Source organism: Heterodontus francisci, unplaced genomic scaffold (assembly GCF_036365525.1).
Source record: "Heterodontus francisci isolate sHetFra1 unplaced genomic scaffold, sHetFra1.hap1 HAP1_SCAFFOLD_1585, whole genome shotgun sequence".
Lineage (NCBI taxonomy): Eukaryota > Metazoa > Chordata > Chondrichthyes > Heterodontiformes > Heterodontidae > Heterodontus > Heterodontus francisci.
In genome coordinates this window covers 14,928-32,967 of record NW_027141365.1, presented here as the reverse complement: position 1 = coordinate 32,967, position 18,040 = coordinate 14,928, and the positions used below count along the sequence as shown (strand labels likewise).

Genomic DNA, 18,040 nt, shown 5'->3' with positions numbered 1-18,040 from the left:
GATCTGGGCAGTGAATTTCAGACACCCACCACCCTCTGGGTGAAAAGGTTTTTCCTCACGTCTCCTCTAATCCTTCAACCTTAAAGCTGTGCTCCCTGGTAACTGACCTCTCCGCTAAGGGAAACAGGTCCTTCCTGTCTACTCTAACTAGACCCCTTACAATTTTGTACACCTCAATTAAGTCACCCCTCAGCCTCCTCTGTTGTCAGGGAAACAACCCTAACATATCCAGTCTTTCCTCATAGCTGCAACTTTCAAGCCCGAGCAACATTCTTGTAAATCTCCTCTGTACTCTCTCCAGAGCAATTATGTCCTTTCTGTAATGTGGTGACCAGAACTGTACACAGTACTCCAGCTGTGGCCTAACCAGCATTTTATAGAGTTCCAGTATTACATCCCTGCTTTTGTATTCTATACCTCAGCCAATAAAGGAAAGCATTCCATATGCCTTCTTCACCACTCGATCTACCTGTCCTGCCACCTTCAGGGACCTGTGAACATGTACTCCAAGGTCTCTCACCTCCTCCACCCCTCTCAACAACCTCCCGTTTATTGTGTATTCCCTTGCTTTATTTGCCCTCCCCAATGCATTACCTCACACTTGTTCGGATTGAATTCCATTTGCCACTTTTTCGCCCACTCAACCAAACCACTAATATCATTCTGGAATCTACAGCTATCCTCTTCACTATCAACTACACGGCCAATTTCCTCAATCATGCCTCCCACATTTAAGTCATTAATACATACGACAAACAGCAAGGGACCCAACACTGAGCCCTGTGAAACGCCACTGGAAACCACTTACCATTCGCAAAAAGATCCATCGACAATTACCCTATGCTTCCTGTCACTGAGCCAATTTTGGATCCATCTCGCCACATTCCACTGTAACCGATGGGCTTTTATTTTTCCAACCAGTCTGTCATACGGGACCTTGTCAAATACCTTATTAAAATCCATGTAGACCCCATCCACTGCATTACCCTCATAAATCCTCCTTATTATTTCCTCAAAATATTCAACTGACTTAGTAAGAAGCTGTTGAAAGAATTCACCAGTGACCGTATCGATTTCACTTAGCTACAACAGAAACACATTACCTGGTCAACCTTGAGAAGTTCTTTCTCTTGTCTCTCACTCTGTGCAAACACTGGCACTGAAAGCAGGGCAAGGCTGGCGCGGAACATTGCCAGTCCAACAACCTGCAAGAATTTGCACAGGGTTAAGATACTGACAGACATGAATATTGCATACTCTCTTCAGAACCCTTCAATAGCCATGACTGGACCAGACTTGCAGTAGACAATCTTCCTCAAATGATATTTCTGCCCTTTGCAAAAGAAATACAAGCAATAAAGAAAAAAATAGATTATCTACAATCCTGCAGGGAAGCACTCCCACAATATTTTCTTCTTCCAGTCTTTTTCTAGCAGTGTATTGCTGTCTCTCTCACTCACCGTACTGTATCACTGTGTCAGTGTCTCTCTCACTCACCGTACTGTATCAGTGTGTCAATGTCTCTCTCACTCACCGTACTGTATCAGTGTGTCAATGTCTCTCTCACTCACCGTACTGTATCACTGTGTCAATGTCTCTCTCACTCACCGTACTGTATCACTGTGTCAATGTCTCTCTCACTCACCGTACTGTATCACTGTGTCAATGTCTCTCTCACTCACCGTACTGTATCAGTGTGTCAATGTCTCTCTCACTCACCATACTGTATCACTGTGTCAATGTCTCTCTCACTCACTGTACTGTACCACTGTGTCAATGTCTCTCTCACTCACTGTACTGTATCACTGTGTCAATGTCTCTCTCACTCACCGTACTGTATCACTGTGTCAATGTCTCTCTCACTCACCGTACTGTATCACTGTGTCAATGTCTCTCTCACTCACCGTACTGTATCACTGTGTCAATGTCTCTCTCACTCACCGAACTGTATCACTGTGTCAATGTCTCTCTCACTCACTGTACTGTATCAGTGTGTCAATGTCTCTCTCACTCACCGTACTGTATCAGTGTGTCAATGTCTCTCTCACTCACCGGACTGTATCACTGTGTCAATGTCTCTCTCACTCACCGTACTGTATCACTGTGTCAATGTCTCTCTCACTCACCGTACTGTATCACTGTGTCAATGTCTCTCTCACTCACCGTACTGTATCACTGTGTCAATGTCTCACTCACTCACCGTACTGTATCACTGTGTCAATGTCTCTCTCACTCACCGTACTGTATCACTGTGTCAATGTCTCTCTCACTCACCGAACTGTATCACTGTGTCAATGTCTCTCTCACTCACCGGACTGTATCACTGTGTCAATGTCTCTCTCACTCACCGTACTGTATCACTGTGTCAATGTCTCTCTCACTCACCGTACTGTATCACTGTGTCAATGTCTCTCTCACTCACCGTACTGTATCACTGTGTCAATGTCTCTCTCACTCACCGTACTGTATCACTGTGTCAATGTCTCTCTCACTCACCGAACTGTATCACTGTGTCAATGTCTCTCTCACTCACCGTACTGTATCAGTGTGTCAATGTCTCTCTCACTCACCGGACTGTATCACTGTGTCAATGTCTCTCTCACTCACCGTACTGTATCACTGTGTCAATGTCTCTCTCACTCACCGTACTGTATCACTGTGTCAATGTCTCTCTCACTCACCGTACTGTATCACTGTGTCAATGTCTCTCTCACTCACCGTACTGTATCACTGTGTCAATGTCTCTCTCACTCACCGTACTGTATCACTGTGTCAATGTCTCTCTCACTCACCGTACTGTATCACTGTGTCAATGTCTCTCTCACTTACCGTACTGTATCACTGTGTCAATGTCTCTCTCACTCACCGTACTGTATCACTGTGTCAATGTCTCTCTCACTCACCGTACTGTATCACTGTGTCAATGTCTCTCTCACTCACCGGACTGTATCACTGTGTCAATGTCTCTCTCACTCACAGTACTGTATCACTGTGTCAATGTCTCTCTCACTCACTGTACTGTATCACTGTGTCAATGTCTCACTCACTGTACTGTATCACTGTGTCAATGTCTCACTCACTCACTGTACTGTATCACTGTGTCAATGTCTCTCTCACTCACCGTACTGTATCACTGTGTCAATGTCTCTCTCACTCACCGGACTGTATCACTGTGTCAATGTCTCTCTCACTCACCGTACTGTATCACTGTGTCAATGTCTCTCTCACTCACTGTACTGTATCACTGTGTCAATGTCTCACTCACTGTACTGTATCACTGTGTCAATGTCTCACTCACTCACTGTACTGTATCACTGTGTCAATGTCTCACTCACTGTACTGTATCACTGTGTCAATGTCTCTCTCACTCACTGTACTGTATCACTGTGTCAATGTCTCTCTCACTCACTGTACTGTATCAGTGTGTCAATGTCTCTCTCACTCACTGTACTGTATCACTGTGTCAATGTCTCACTCACTGTACTGTATCAGTGTCAATGTCTCTCTCACTCACCGTACTGTATCACTGTGTCAATGTCTCTCTCACTCACTGTACTGTATCACTGTGTCAATGTCTCTCTCACTCACTGTACTGTATCACTGTGTCAATGTCTCACTCACTCACTGTACTGTATCACTGTGTCAATGTCTCTCTCACTCACTGTACTGTATCACTGTGTCAATGTCTCACTCACTCACTGTACTGTATCACTGTGTCAATGTCTCACTCACTCACTGTACTGTATCACTGTGTCAATGTCTCTCTCACTCACTGTACTGTATCACTGTGTCAATGTCTCTCTCACTCACCGTACTGTATCACTGTGTCAATGTCTCACTCACTCACTGTACTGTATCACTGTGTCAATGTCTCTCTCACTCACTGTACTGTATCACTGTGTCAATGTCTCTCTCACTCACTGTACTGTATCACTGTGTCAATGTCTCTCTCACTCACCGTACTGTATCACTGTGTCAATGTCTCTCTCACTCACTGTACTGTATCACTGTGTCAATGTCTCTCTCACTCACTGTACTGTATCACTGTGTCAATGTCTCACTCACTGTACTGTATCAGTGTCAATGTCTCTCTCACTCACCGTACTGTATCACTGTGTCAATGTCTCTCTCACTCACTGTACTGTGTCACTGTGTCAATGTCTCACTCACTCACTGTACTGTATCACTGTGTCAATGTCTCTCTCACTCACTGTACTGTATCACTGTGTCAATGTCTCTCTCACTCACCGTACTGTATCACTGTGTCAATGTCTCTCTCACTCACTGTACTGTATCACTGTGTCAATGTCTCTCTCACTCACTGTACTGTATCACTGTGTCAATGTCTCTCTCACTCACTGTACTGTTTCACTGTGTCAATGTCTTTCTCACTCACCGTACTGTATCACTGTGTCAATGTCTCTCTCACTCACTGTACTGTATCACTGTGTCAATGTCTCTCTCACTCACCGTACTGTATCACTGTGTCAATGTCTCTCTCACTCACCGTACTGTATCACTGTGTCAATGTCTCTCTCGCTCACTGTACTATATCACTGTGTCAATGTCTCTCTCACTCACTGTACTGTATCACTGTGTCAATGTCTCACTCACTGTACTGTATCACTGTGTCAATGTCTCACTCACTCACTGTACTGTATCACTGTTTCAATGTCTCTCTCACTCACTGCACTGTATCACTGTGTCAATGTCTCTCTCACTCACTGTACTGTATCACTGTGTCAATGTCTCTCTCACTCACTGTACTGTATCACTGTGTCAATGTCTCACTCACTGTACTGTATCACTGTGTCAATGTCTCTCTCACTCACCGTACTGTATCACTGTGTCAATGTCTCTCTCACTCACAGTACTGAATCACTGTGTCAATGTCTCTCTCACTCACTGTACTGTATCACTGTGTCAATGTCTCTCTCACTCACCGTACTGTATCACTGTGTCAATGTCTCTCTCACTCACCGTACTGTATCACTGTGTCAATGTCTCTCTCACTCACCGTACTGAATCACTTTGTCAATGTCTCTCTCACTCACCGTACTGTATCAGTGTCAATGTCTCTCTCACTCACCGTACTGTATCAGTGTGTCAATGTCTCTTTCACTCACCGTACTGTATCACTGTGTCAATGTCTCTCTCACTCACTGTACTGTATCAGTGTGTCAATGTCTCTCTCACTCACCGTACTGTATCAGTGTGTCAATGTCTCTCTCACTCACCGGACTGTATCACTGTGTCAATGTCTCTCTCACTCACCGTACTGTATCACTGTGTCAATGTCTCTCTCACTCACCGTACTGTATCACTGTGTCAATGTCTCTCTCACTTACCGTACTGTATCACTGTGTCAATGTCTCTCTCACTCACCGTACTGTATCACTGTGTCAATGTCTCTCTCACTCACCGTACTGTATCACTGTGTCAATGTCTCTCTCACTCACCGGACTGAATCACTGTGTCAATGTCTCTCTCACTCACTGTACTGTATCACTGTGTCAATGTCTCTCTCACTCACTGTACTGTATCACTGTGTCAATGTCTCTCTCACTCACCGTACTGTATCAGTGTGTCAATGTCTCTCTCAGTCACTGTACTGTATCACTGTGTCAATGTCTCACTCACTGTACTGTATCAGTGTCAATGTCTCTCTCACTCACCGTACTGTATCACTGTGTCAATGTCTCTCTCACTCACTGTACTGTATCACTGTGTCAATGTCTCTCTCACTCACTGTACTGTATCACTGTGTCAATGTCTCACTCACTCACTGTACTGTATCACTGTGTCAATGTCTCTCTCACTCACTGTACTGTATCACTGTGTCAATGTCTCACTCACTCACTGTACTGTATCACTGTGTCAATGTCTCACTCACTCACTGTACTGTATCACTGTGTCAATGTCTCTCTCACTCACTGTACTGTATCACTGTGTCAATGTCTCTCTCACTCACTGTACTGTATCACTGTGTCAATGTCTCACTCACTGTACTGTATCAGTGTCAATGTCTCTCTCACTCACCGTACTGTATCACTGTGTCAATGTCTCTCTCACTCACCGTACTGTATCACTGTGTCAATGTCTCTCTCACTCACTGTACTGTATCACTGTGTCAATGTCTCTCTCACTCACTGCACTGTATCACTGTGTCAATGTCTCTCTCACTCACTGCACTGTATCACTGTGTCAATGTCTCTCTCACTCACTGTACTGTATCACTGTGTCAATGTCTCTCTCACTCACTGCACTGTATCACTGTGTCAATGTCTCTCTCACTCACTGTACTGTATCACTGTGTCAATGTCTCTCTCACTCACTGTACTGTATCACTGTGTCAATGTCTCTCTCACTCACTGTACTGTATCACTGTGTCAATGTCTCTCTCACTCACTGTACTGTATCACTGTGTCAATGTCTCTCTCACTCACTGTACTGTATCACTGTGTCAATGTCTCTCTCACTCACTGTACTGTATCACTGTGTCAATGTCTCTCTCACTCACTGTACTGTATCACTGTGTCAATGTCTCTCTCACTCACTGTACTGTATCACTGTGTCAATGTCTCTCTCACTCACTGTACTGTATCACTGTGTCAATGCAACTCTCACTCACTGTACTGTATCACTGTGTCAATGTCTCTCTCACTCACTGTACTGTATCACTGTGTCAATGTCTCTCTCACTCACTGTACTGTATCACTGTGTCAATGTCTCTCTCACTCACTGCACTGTATCACTGTGTCAATGTCTCTCTCACTCACTGTACTGTATCACTGTGTCAATGTCTCTCTCACTCACTGTACTGTATCACTGTGTCAATGTCTCTCTCACTCACTGTACTGTATCACTGTGTCAATGTCTCTCTCACTCACTGTACTGTATCACTGTGTCAATGTCTCTCTCACTCACTGTACTGTATCACTGTCTCTCTCACTCACTGTACTGTATCACTGTGTCAATGTCTCTCTCACTCACTGTACTGTATCACTGTGTCAATGTCTCTCTCACTCACTGTACTGTATCACTGTGTCAATGTCTCTCTCACTCACTGTCCTGTATCACTGTGTCAATGTCTCTCTCACTCACTGTACTGTATCACTGTGTCAATGTCTCTCTCACTCACTGTCCTGTATCACTGTGTCAATGTCTCTCTCACTCACTGGACTGTGTCACTGTGTCAATGTCTCTCTCACTCACTGTACTGTATCACTGTGTCAATGTCTCTCTCACTCACTGTACTGTATCACTGTGTCAATGTCTCTCTCACTCATTGTACTGTATCACTGTGTCAATGTCTCTCTCACTCACTGTACTGTATCACTGTGTCAATGTCTCTCTCACTCACTGTACTGTATCAGTGTGTCAATGTCTCTCTCACTCACTGTACTGTATCACTGTGTCAATGTCTCTCTCACTCACTGTATTGTATCACTGTGTCAATGTCTCTCTCACTCACTGCACTGTATCACTGTGTCAATGTCTCTCTCACTCACTGTACTGTATCACTGTGTCAATGTCTCTCTCACTCACTGTACTGTATCACTGTGTCAATGTCTCTCTCACTCACTGTACTGTATCACTGTGTCAATGTCTCTCACTCACTGTACTGTATCACTGTGTCAATGTCTCTCTCACTCACTGTACTGTATCACTGTGTCAATGTCTCTCTCACTCACTGTACTGTATCACTGTGTCAATGTCTCTCTCACTCACTGCACTGTATCACTGTGTCAATGTCTCTCTCACTCACTGCACTGTATCAATGTGTCAATGTCTCTCTCACTCACTGCACTGTATCACTGTGTCAATGTCTCTCTCACTCACTGCACTGCATCACTGTGTCAATGTCTCTCTCACTCACTGTACTGTATCACTGTGTCAATGTCTCTCTCACTCACTGTACTGTATCACTGTGTCAATGTCTCTCTCACTCACTGTACTGTATCACTGTGTCAATGTCTCTCTCACTCACCGTACTGTATCACTGTGTCAATGTCTCTCTCACTCACCGTACTGTATCACTGTGTCAATGTCTCTCTCACTCACCGTACTGTATCACTGTGTCAATGTCTCTCTCACTCACTGTACTGTATCACTGTGTCAATGTCTCTCTCACTCACCGTACTGTATCACTGTGTCAATGTCTCTCTCACTCACCGTACTGTATCACTGTGTCAATGTCTCTCTCACTCACCGTACTGTATCACTGTGTCAATGTCTCTCTCACTCACCGTACTGTATCACTGTGTCAATGTCTCTCTCACTCACCGTACTGTATCACTGTGTCAATGTCTCTCTCACTCACCGTACTGTATCACTGTGTCAATGTCTCTCTCACTCACCGTACTGTATCACTGTGTCAATGTCTCTCTCACTCACCGTACTGTATCACTGTGTCAATGTCTCTCTCACTCACCGTACTGTATCACTGGGTCAATGTCTCTCTCACTCACCGTACTGTATCACTGGGTCAATGTCTCTCTCACTCACCGTACTGTATCACTGGGTCAATGTCTCTCTCACTCACTGTACTGTATCACTGTGTCAATGTCTCTCTCACTCACTGTACTGTATCAGTGTGTCAATGTCTCTCTCACTCACTGTACTGTATCACTGTGTCAATGTCTCTCTCACTCACTGTACTGTATCACTGTGTCAATGTCTCTCTCACTCACTGTACTGTATCACTGTGTCAATGTCTCTCTCACTCACTGTACTGTATCACTGTGTCAATGTCTCTCTCACTCACTGTACTGTATCACTGTGTCAATGTCTCTCTCACTCACTGTACTGTATCACTGTGTCAATGTCTCTCTCACTCACTGTACTGTATCACTGTGTCAATGTCTCTCTCACTCACTGTACTGTATCACTGTGTCAATGTCTCTCTCACTCACTGTCCTGTATCACTGTGTCAATGTCTCTCTCACTCACTGTACTGTATCACTGTGTCAATGTCTCTCTCACTCACTGTCCTGTATCACTGTGTCAATGTCTCTCTCACTCACTGTACTGTATCAGTGTGTCAATGTCTCTCTCACTCACTGTACTGTATCACTGTGTCAATGTCTCTCTCACTCACCGTACTGTATCACTGTGTCAATGTCTCTCTCACTCACTGTACTGTATCACTGTGTCAATGTCTCTCTCACTCACTGTACTGTATCACTGTGTCAATGTCTCTCTCACTCACTGCACTGTATCACCGTGTCAATGTCTCTCTCACTCACTGTACTGTATCACCGTGTCAATGTCTCTCTCACTCACTGTACTGTATCACTGTGTCAAAGTCTCGCTCACTCACTGTACTGTATCACTGTGTCAATGTCTCTCTCACTCACTGTACTGTATCACTGTGTCAATGTCTCTCTCACTCACCGTACTGTATCACTGTGTCAATGTCTCTCTCACTCACTGTACTGTATCACTGTGTCAATGTCTCTCTCACTCACTGCACTGTATCACTGTGTCAATGTCTCTCTCACTCACCGCACTGTATCACTGTGTCAATGTCTCTCTCACTCACCGTACTGTATCACTGTGTCAATGTCTCTCTCACTCACTGTACTGTATCACTGTGTCAATGTCTCTCTCACTCACTGTACTGTATCACTGTGTCAATGTCTCTCTGACTCACTGTACTGTATCACTGTGTCAATGTCTCTCTCACTCACTGTACTGTATCACTGTGTCAATGTCTCTCTCACTCACCGTACTGTATCACTGTGTCAATGTCTCTCTCACTCACCGTACTGTATCACTGTGTCAATGTCTCTCTCACTCACTGTACTGTATCACTGTGTCAATGTCTCTCTCTCACTGTACTGTATCACTGTGTCAATGTCTCTCTCACTCACTGTACTGTATCACTGTGTCAATGTCTCTCTCACTCACTGTACTGTATCACTGTGTCAATGTCTCTCTCACTCACTGTACTGTATCAGTGTGTCAATGTCTCTCTCACTCACTGTACTGTATCACTGTGTCAATGTCTCTCTCAATCACCGTACTGTATCACTGTGTCAATGTCTCTCTCACTCACTGTACTGCATCACTGTGTCAATGTCTCTCTCACTCACTGTACTGTATCACTGTGTCAATGTCTCTCTCACTCACTGTACTGTATCACTGTGTCAATGTCTCTCTCACTCACCGTACTGTATCACTGTGTCAATGTCTCTCTCACTCACCGTACTGTATCACTGTGTCAATGTCTCTCTCACTCACTGTACTGTATCACTGTATCAATCTCTCTCTCACTCACTGTACTGTATCAGTGTCAATGTCTCTCTCACTCACTGTACTGTATCACTGTGTCAATGTCTCTCTCACTCACCGTACTGTATCACTGTGTCAATGTCTCTCTCACTCACCGTACTGTATCACTGTGTCAATGTCTCTCTCACTCACTGTACTGTATCACTGTGTCAATGTCTCTCTCACTCACTGTACTGTATCACTGTGTCAATGTCTCTCTCACTCACTGTACTGTATCACTGTGTCAATGTCTCTCTCACTCACTGTACTGTATCACTGTGTCAATGTCTCTCTCACTCACTGTACTGTATCACTGTGTCAATGTCTCTCTCACTCACTGTACTGTATCACTGTGTCAATGTCTCTCTCACTCACTGTCCTGTATCACTGTGTCAATGTCTCACTCACTCACTGTACTGTATCACTGTGTCAATGTCTCTCTCACTCACTGTACTGTATCACTGTGTCAATGTCTCTCTCACTCACTGTACTGTATCACTGTGTCAATGTCTCTCTCACTCACTGTACTGTATCACTGTGTCAATGTCTCTCTCACTCACTGTACTGTATCACTGTGTCAATGTCTCTCTCACTCACCGTACTGTATCACTGTGTCAATGTCTCTCTCACTCACCGTACTGTATCACTGTGTCAATGTCTCTCTCACTCACCGCACTGTATCACTGTGTCAATGTCTCTCTCACTCACCGTACTGTATCACTGTGTCAATGTCTCTCTCACTCACTGTACTGTATCACTGTGTCAATGTCTCTCTCACTCACTGTACTGTATCACTGTGTCAATGTCTCTCTCACTCACTGTACTGTATCACTGTGTCAATGTCTCTCTCACTCACTGTACTGTATCACTGTGTCAATGTCTCTCTCACTCACCGTACTGTATCACTGTGTCAATGTCTCTCTCACTCACCGTACTGTATCACTGTGTCAATGTCTCTCTCACTCACTGTACTGTATCACTGTGTCAATGTCTCTCTCTCACTGTACTGTATCACTGTGTCAATGTCTCTCTCACTCACTGTACTGTATCACTGTGTCAATGTCTCTCTCACTCACTGTACTGTATCACTGTGTCAATGTCTCTCTCACTCACTGTACTGTATCAGTGTGTCAATGTCTCTCTCACTCACTGTACTGTATCACTGTGTCAATGTCTCTCTCAATCACCGTACTGTATCACTGTGTCAATGTCTCTCTCACTCACTGTACTGCATCACTGTGTCAATGTCTCTCTCACTCACTGTACTGTATCACTGTGTCAATGTCTCTCTCACTCACTGTACTGTATCACTGTGTCAATGTCTCTCTCACTCACCGTACTGTATCACTGTGTCAATGTCTCTCTCACTCACCGTACTGTATCACTGTGTCAATGTCTCTCTCACTCACTGTACTGTATCACTGTGTCAATCTCTCTCTCACTCACTGTACTGTATCAGTGTCAATGTCTCTCTCACTCACTGTACTGTGTCACTGTGTCAATGTCTCACTCACTCACTGTACTGTATCACTGTGTCAATGTCTCTCTCACTCACCGTACTGTATCACTGTGTCAATGTCTCTCTCACTCACTGTACTGTATCACTGTGTCAATGTCTCTCTCACTCACTGTACTGTATCACTGTGTCAATGTCTCTCTCACTCACTGTACTGTATCACTGTGTCAATGTCTCTCTCACTCACTGTACTGTATCACTGTGTCAATGTCTCTCTCACTCACTGTACTGTATCACTGTGTCAATGTCTCTCTCACTCACTGTACTGTATCACTGTGTCAATGTCTCTCTCACTCACTGTCCTGTATCACTGTGTCAATGTCTCACTCACTCACTGTACTGTATCACTGTGTCAATGTCTCTCTCACTCACTGTACTGTATCACTGTGTCAATGTCTCTCTCACTCACTGTACTGTATCACTGTGTCAATGTCTCTCTCACTCACTGTACTATATCACTGTGTCAATGTCTCTCTCACTCACTGTACTGTATCACTGTGTCAATGTCTCTCTCACTCACCGTACTGTATCACTGTGTCAATGTCTCTCTCACTCACCGTACTGTATCACTGTGTCAATGTCTCTCTCACTCACCGTACTGTATCACTGTGTCAATGTCTCTCTCACTCACCGTACTGTATCACTGTGTCAATGTCTCTCTCACTCACCGTACTGTATCACTGTGTCAATGTCTCTCTCACTCACCGTACTGTATCACTGTGTCAATGTCTCTCTCACTCACCGTACTGTATCACTGTGTCAATGTCTCTCTCACTCACCGTACTGTATCACTGTGTCAATGTCTCTCTCACTCACCGTACTGTATCACTGTGTCAATGTCTCTCTCACTCACCGTACTGTATCACTGTGTCAATGTCTCTCTCACTCACTGTACTGTATCACTGTGTCAATGTCTCTCTCACTCACCGTACTGTATCACTGTGTCAATGTCTCTCTCACTCACCGTACTGTATCACTGTGTCAATGTCTCTCTCACTCACTGTACTGTATCACTGTGTCAATGTCTCTCTCACTCACCGAACTGTATCACTGTGTCAATGTCTCTCTCACTCACCGTACTGTATCACTGTGTCAATGTCTCTCTCACTCACCGTACTGTATCACTGTGTCAATGTCTCTCTGACTCACTGTACTGTATCACTGTGTCAATGTCTCTCTCACTCACCGTACTGTATCACTGTGTCAATGTCTCTCTCACTCACTGTACTGTATCACTGTGTCAATGTCTCTCTCACTCACTGTACTGTATCACTGTGTCAATGTCTCTCTCACTCACCGTACTGTATCACTGTGTCAATGTCTCTCTCACTCACCGTACTGTATCACTGTGTCAATGTCTCTCTCACTCACCGTACTGTATCACTGTGTCAATGTCTCTCTCACTCACCGTACTGTATCACTGTGTCAATGTCTCTCTCACTCACCGTACTGTATCACTGTGTCAATGTCTCTCTCACTCACCGTACTGTATCACTGTGTCAATGTCTCTCTCACTCACCGTACTGTATCACTGTGTCAATGTCTCTCTCACTCACCGTACTGTATCACTGTGTCAATGTCTCTCTCACTCACTGTACTGTATCACTGTGTCAATGTCTCTCTCACTCACTGTACTGTATCACTGTGTCAATGTCTCTCTCACTCACCGTACTGTATCACTGTGTCAATGTCTCTCTCACTCACCGTACTGTATCACTGTGTCAATGTCTCTCTCACTCACCGTACTGTATCACTGTGTCAATGTCTCTCTCACTCACCGTACTGTATCACTGTGTCAATGTCTCTCTCACTCACCGTACTGTATCACTGTGTCAATGTCTCTCTCACTCACCGTACTGTATCACTGTGTCAATGTCTCTCTCACTCACCGTACTGTATCACTGTGTCAATGTCTCTCTCACTCACTGTACTGTATCACTGTGTCAATGTCTCTCTCACTCACTGTACTGTATCACTGTGTCAATGTCTCACTCACTCACCGTACTGTATCACTGTGTCAATGTCTCTCTCACTCACTGTACTGTATCACTGTGTCAATGTCTCTCTCACTCACTGTACTGTATCACTGTGTCAATGTCTCACTCACTGTACTGTATCACTGTGTCAATGTCTCTCTCACTCACTGTACTGTATCACTGTGTCAATGTCTCTCTCACTCACTGTACTGTATCAGTGTGTCAATGTCTCTCTCACTCACTGTACTGTATCACTGTGTCAATGTCTCTCTCACTCACCGTACTGTATCACTGTGTCAATGTCTCTCTCACTCACCGTACTGTATCACTGTGTCAATGTCTCTCTCACTCACTGTACTGTATCACTGTGTCAATGTCTCTCTCACTCACTGTACTGTATCACTGTGTCAATGTCTCTCTCACTCACCGTACTGTATCACTGTGTCAATGTCTCTCTCACTCACCGTACTGTATCACTGTGTCAATGTCTCTCTCACTCACCGCACTGTATCACTGTGTCAATGTCTCTCTCACTCACCGTACTGTATCACTGTGTCAATGTCTCTCTCACTCACTGTACTGTATCACTGTGTCAATGTCTCTCTCACTCACTGTACTGTATCACTGTGTCAATGTCTCTCTCACTCACTGTACTGTATCACTGTGTCAATGTCTCTCTCACTCACTGTACTGTATCACTGTGTCAATGTCTCTCTCACTCACCGTACTGTATCACTGTGTCAATGTCTCTCTCACTCACCGTACTGTATCACTGTGTCAATGTCTCTCTCACTCACTGTACTGTATCACTGTGTCAATGTCTCTCTCACTGTACTGTATCACTGTGTCAATGTCTCTCTCACTCACTGTACTGTATCACTGTGTCAATGTCTCTCTCACTCACTGTACTGTATCACTGTGTCAATGTCTCTCTCACTCACTGTACTGTATCAGTGTGTCAATGTCTCTCTCACTCACTGTACTGTATCACTGTGTCAATGTCTCTCTCAATCACCGTACTGTATCACTGTGTCAATGTCTCTCTCACTCACTGTACTGCATCACTGTGTCAATGTCTCTCTCACTCACTGTACTGTATCACTGTGTCAATGTCTCTCTCACTCACTGTACTGTATCACTGTGTCAATGTCTCTCTCACTCACCGTACTGTATCACTGTGTCAATGTCTCTCTCACTCACCGTACTGTATCACTGTGTCAATGTCTCTCTCACTCACTGTACTGTATCACTGTGTCAATCTCTCTCTCACTCACTGTACTGTATCAGTGTCAATGTCTCTCTCACTCACTGTACTGTGTCACTGTGTCAATGTCTCACTCACTCACTGTACTGTATCACTGTGTCAATGTCTCTCTCACTCACCGTACTGTATCACTGTGTCAATGTCTCTCTCACTCACTGTACTGTATCACTGTGTCAATGTCTCTCTCACTCACTGTACTGTATCACTGTGTCAATGTCTCTCTCACTCACTGTACTGTATCACTGTGTCAATGTCTCTCTCACTCACTGTACTGTATCACTGTGTCAATGTCTCTCTCACTCACTGTACTGTATCACTGTGTCAATGTCTCTCTCACTCACTGTACTGTATCACTGTGTCAATGTCTCTCTCACTCACTGTCCTGTATCACTGTGTCAATGTCTCACTCACTCACTGTACTGTATCACTGTGTCAATGTCTCTCTCACTCACTGTACTGTATCACTGTGTCAATGTCTCTCTCACTCACTGTACTGTATCACTGTGTCAATGTCTCTCTCACTCACTGTACTATATCACTGTGTCAATGTCTCTCTCACTCACTGTACTGTATCACTGTGTCAATGTCTCTCTCACTCACCGTACTGTATCACTGTGTCAATGTCTCTCTCACTCACCGTACTGTATCACTGTGTCAATGTCTCTCTCACTCACCGTACTGTATCACTGTGTCAATGTCTCTCTCACTCACCGTACTGTATCACTGTGTCAATGTCTCTCTCACTCACCGTACTGTATCACTGTGTCAATGTCTCTCTCACTCACCGTACTGTATCACTGTGTCAATGTCTCTCTCACTCACCGTACTGTATCACTGTGTCAATGTCTCTCTCACTCACCGTACTGTATCACTGTGTCAATGTCTCTCTCACTCACCGTACTGTATCACTGTGTCAATGTCTCTCTCACTCACCGTACTGTATCACTGTGTCAATGTCTCTCTCACTCACTGTACTGTATCACTGTGTCAATGTCTCTCTCACTCACCGTACTGTATCACTGTGTCAATGTCTCTCTCACTCACCGTACTGTATCACTGTGTCAATGTCTCTCTCACTCACTGTACTGTATCACTGTGTCAATGTCTCTCTCACTCACCGAACTGTATCACTGTGTCAATGTCTCTCTCACTCACCGTACTGTATCACTGTGTCAATGTCTCTCTCACTCACCGTACTGTATCACTGTGTCAATGTCTCTCTGACTCACTGTACTGTATCACTGTGTCAATGTCTCTCTCACTCACCGTACTGTATCACTGTGTCAATGTCTCTCTCACTCACTGTACTGTATCACTGTGTCAATGTCTCTCTCACTCACTGTACTGTATCACTGTGTCAATGTCTCTCTCACTCACCGTACTGTATCACTGTGTCAATGTCTCTCTCACTCACCGTACTGTATCACTGTGTCAATGTCTCTCTCACTCACCGTACTGTATCACTGTGTCAATGTCTCTCTCACTCACCGTACTGTATCACTGTGTCAATGTCTCTCTCACTCACCGTACTGTATCACTGTGTCAATGTCTCTCTCACTCACCGTACTGTATCACTGTGTCAATGTCTCTCTCACTCACCGTACTTTATCACTGTGTCAATGTCTCTCTCACTCACCGTACTGTATCACTGTGTCAATGTCTCTCTCACTCACTGTACTGTATCACTGTGTCAATGTCTCTCTCACTCACTGTACTGTATCACTGTGTCAATGTCTCTCTCACTCACCGTACTGTATCACTGTGTCAATGTCTCTCTCACTCACCGTACTGTATCACTGTGTCAATGTCTCTCTCACTCACCGTACTGTATCACTGTGTCAATGTCTCTCTCACTCACCGTACTGTATCACTGTGTCAATGTCTCTCTCACTCACCGTACTGTATCACTGTGTCAATGTCTCTCTCACTCACCGTACTGTATCACTGTGTCAATGTCTCTCTCACTCACCGTACTGTATCACTGTGTCAATGTCTCTCTCACTCACTGTACTGTATCACTGTGTCAATGTCTCTCTCACTCACTGTACTGTATCACTGTGTCAATGTCTCACTCACTCACCGTACTGTATCACTGTGTCAATGTCTCTCTCACTCACTGTACTGTATCACTGTGTCAATGTCTCTCTCACTCACTGTACTGTATCACTGTGTCAATGTCTCACTCACTGTACTGTATCACTGTGTCAATGTCTCTCTCACTCACTGTACTGTATCACTGTGTCAATGTCTCTCTCACTCACTGTACTGTATCAGTGTGTCAATGTCTCTCTCACTCACTGTACTGTATCACTGTGTCAATGTCTCTCTCACTCACTGTACTGTATCACTGTGTCAATGTCTCTCTCACTCACTGTACTGTATCACTGTGTCAATGTCTCTCTCACTCACTGTACTGTATCACTGTGTCAATGTCTCTCTCACTCACTGTACTGTATCACTGTGTCAATGTCTCTCTCACTCACTGTACTGTATCACTGTGTCAATGTCTCTCTCACTCACTGTACTGTATCACTGTGTCAATGTCTCTCTCACTCACTGTACTGTATCACTGTGTCAATGTCTCTCTCACTCACTGTCCTGTATCACTGTGTCAATGTCTCTCTCACTCACTGTACTGTATCACTGTGTCAATGTCTCTCTCACTCACTGTCCTGTATCACTGTGTCAATGTCTCTCTCACTCACTGTACTGTATCAGTGTGTCAATGTCTCTCTCACTCACTGTACTGTATCACTGTGTCAATGTCTCTCTCACTCACCGTACTGTATCACTGTGTCAATGTCTCTCTCACTCACTGTACTGTATCACTGTGTCAATGTCTCTCTCACTCACTGTACTGTATCACTGTGTCAATGTCTCTCTCACTCACTGCACTGTATCACCGTGTCAATGTCTCTCTCACTCACTGTACTGTATCACCGTGTCAATGTCTCTCTCACTCACTGTACTGTATCACTGTGTCAAAGTCTCGCTCACTCACTGTACTGT

General features: G+C 44.5%; 1 protein-coding gene across 11 annotated transcripts in view; it reads right to left on the bottom strand.

Annotated features, from left to right (window-relative positions):
- The window catches only part of LOC137362988 (MICOS complex subunit MIC26-like), a 48,852-nt gene that overhangs the window by 19,730 nt on the left and 11,082 nt on the right, over positions 1-18,040 (bottom strand). For 2 of the 11 annotated variants that reach the window (XM_068027097.1, XM_068027094.1), the window contains exon 2: positions 1,104-1,205. In XM_068027097.1, the coding sequence (XP_067883198.1) occupies positions 1,104-1,190 (87 nt within the window). In that variant the 5' untranslated portion in view covers positions 1,191-1,205. Of the gene's footprint in view, positions 1-1,103; positions 1,206-1,978; positions 1,986-2,163; positions 2,183-2,977; positions 3,104-4,544; positions 4,571-6,594; positions 6,619-6,927; positions 6,945-8,397; positions 8,456-11,684; positions 11,708-18,040 lie in introns of those variants that run through there. The other 9 variants (XM_068027100.1, XM_068027095.1, XM_068027102.1 and 6 more) reach the window with 9 other exon arrangements.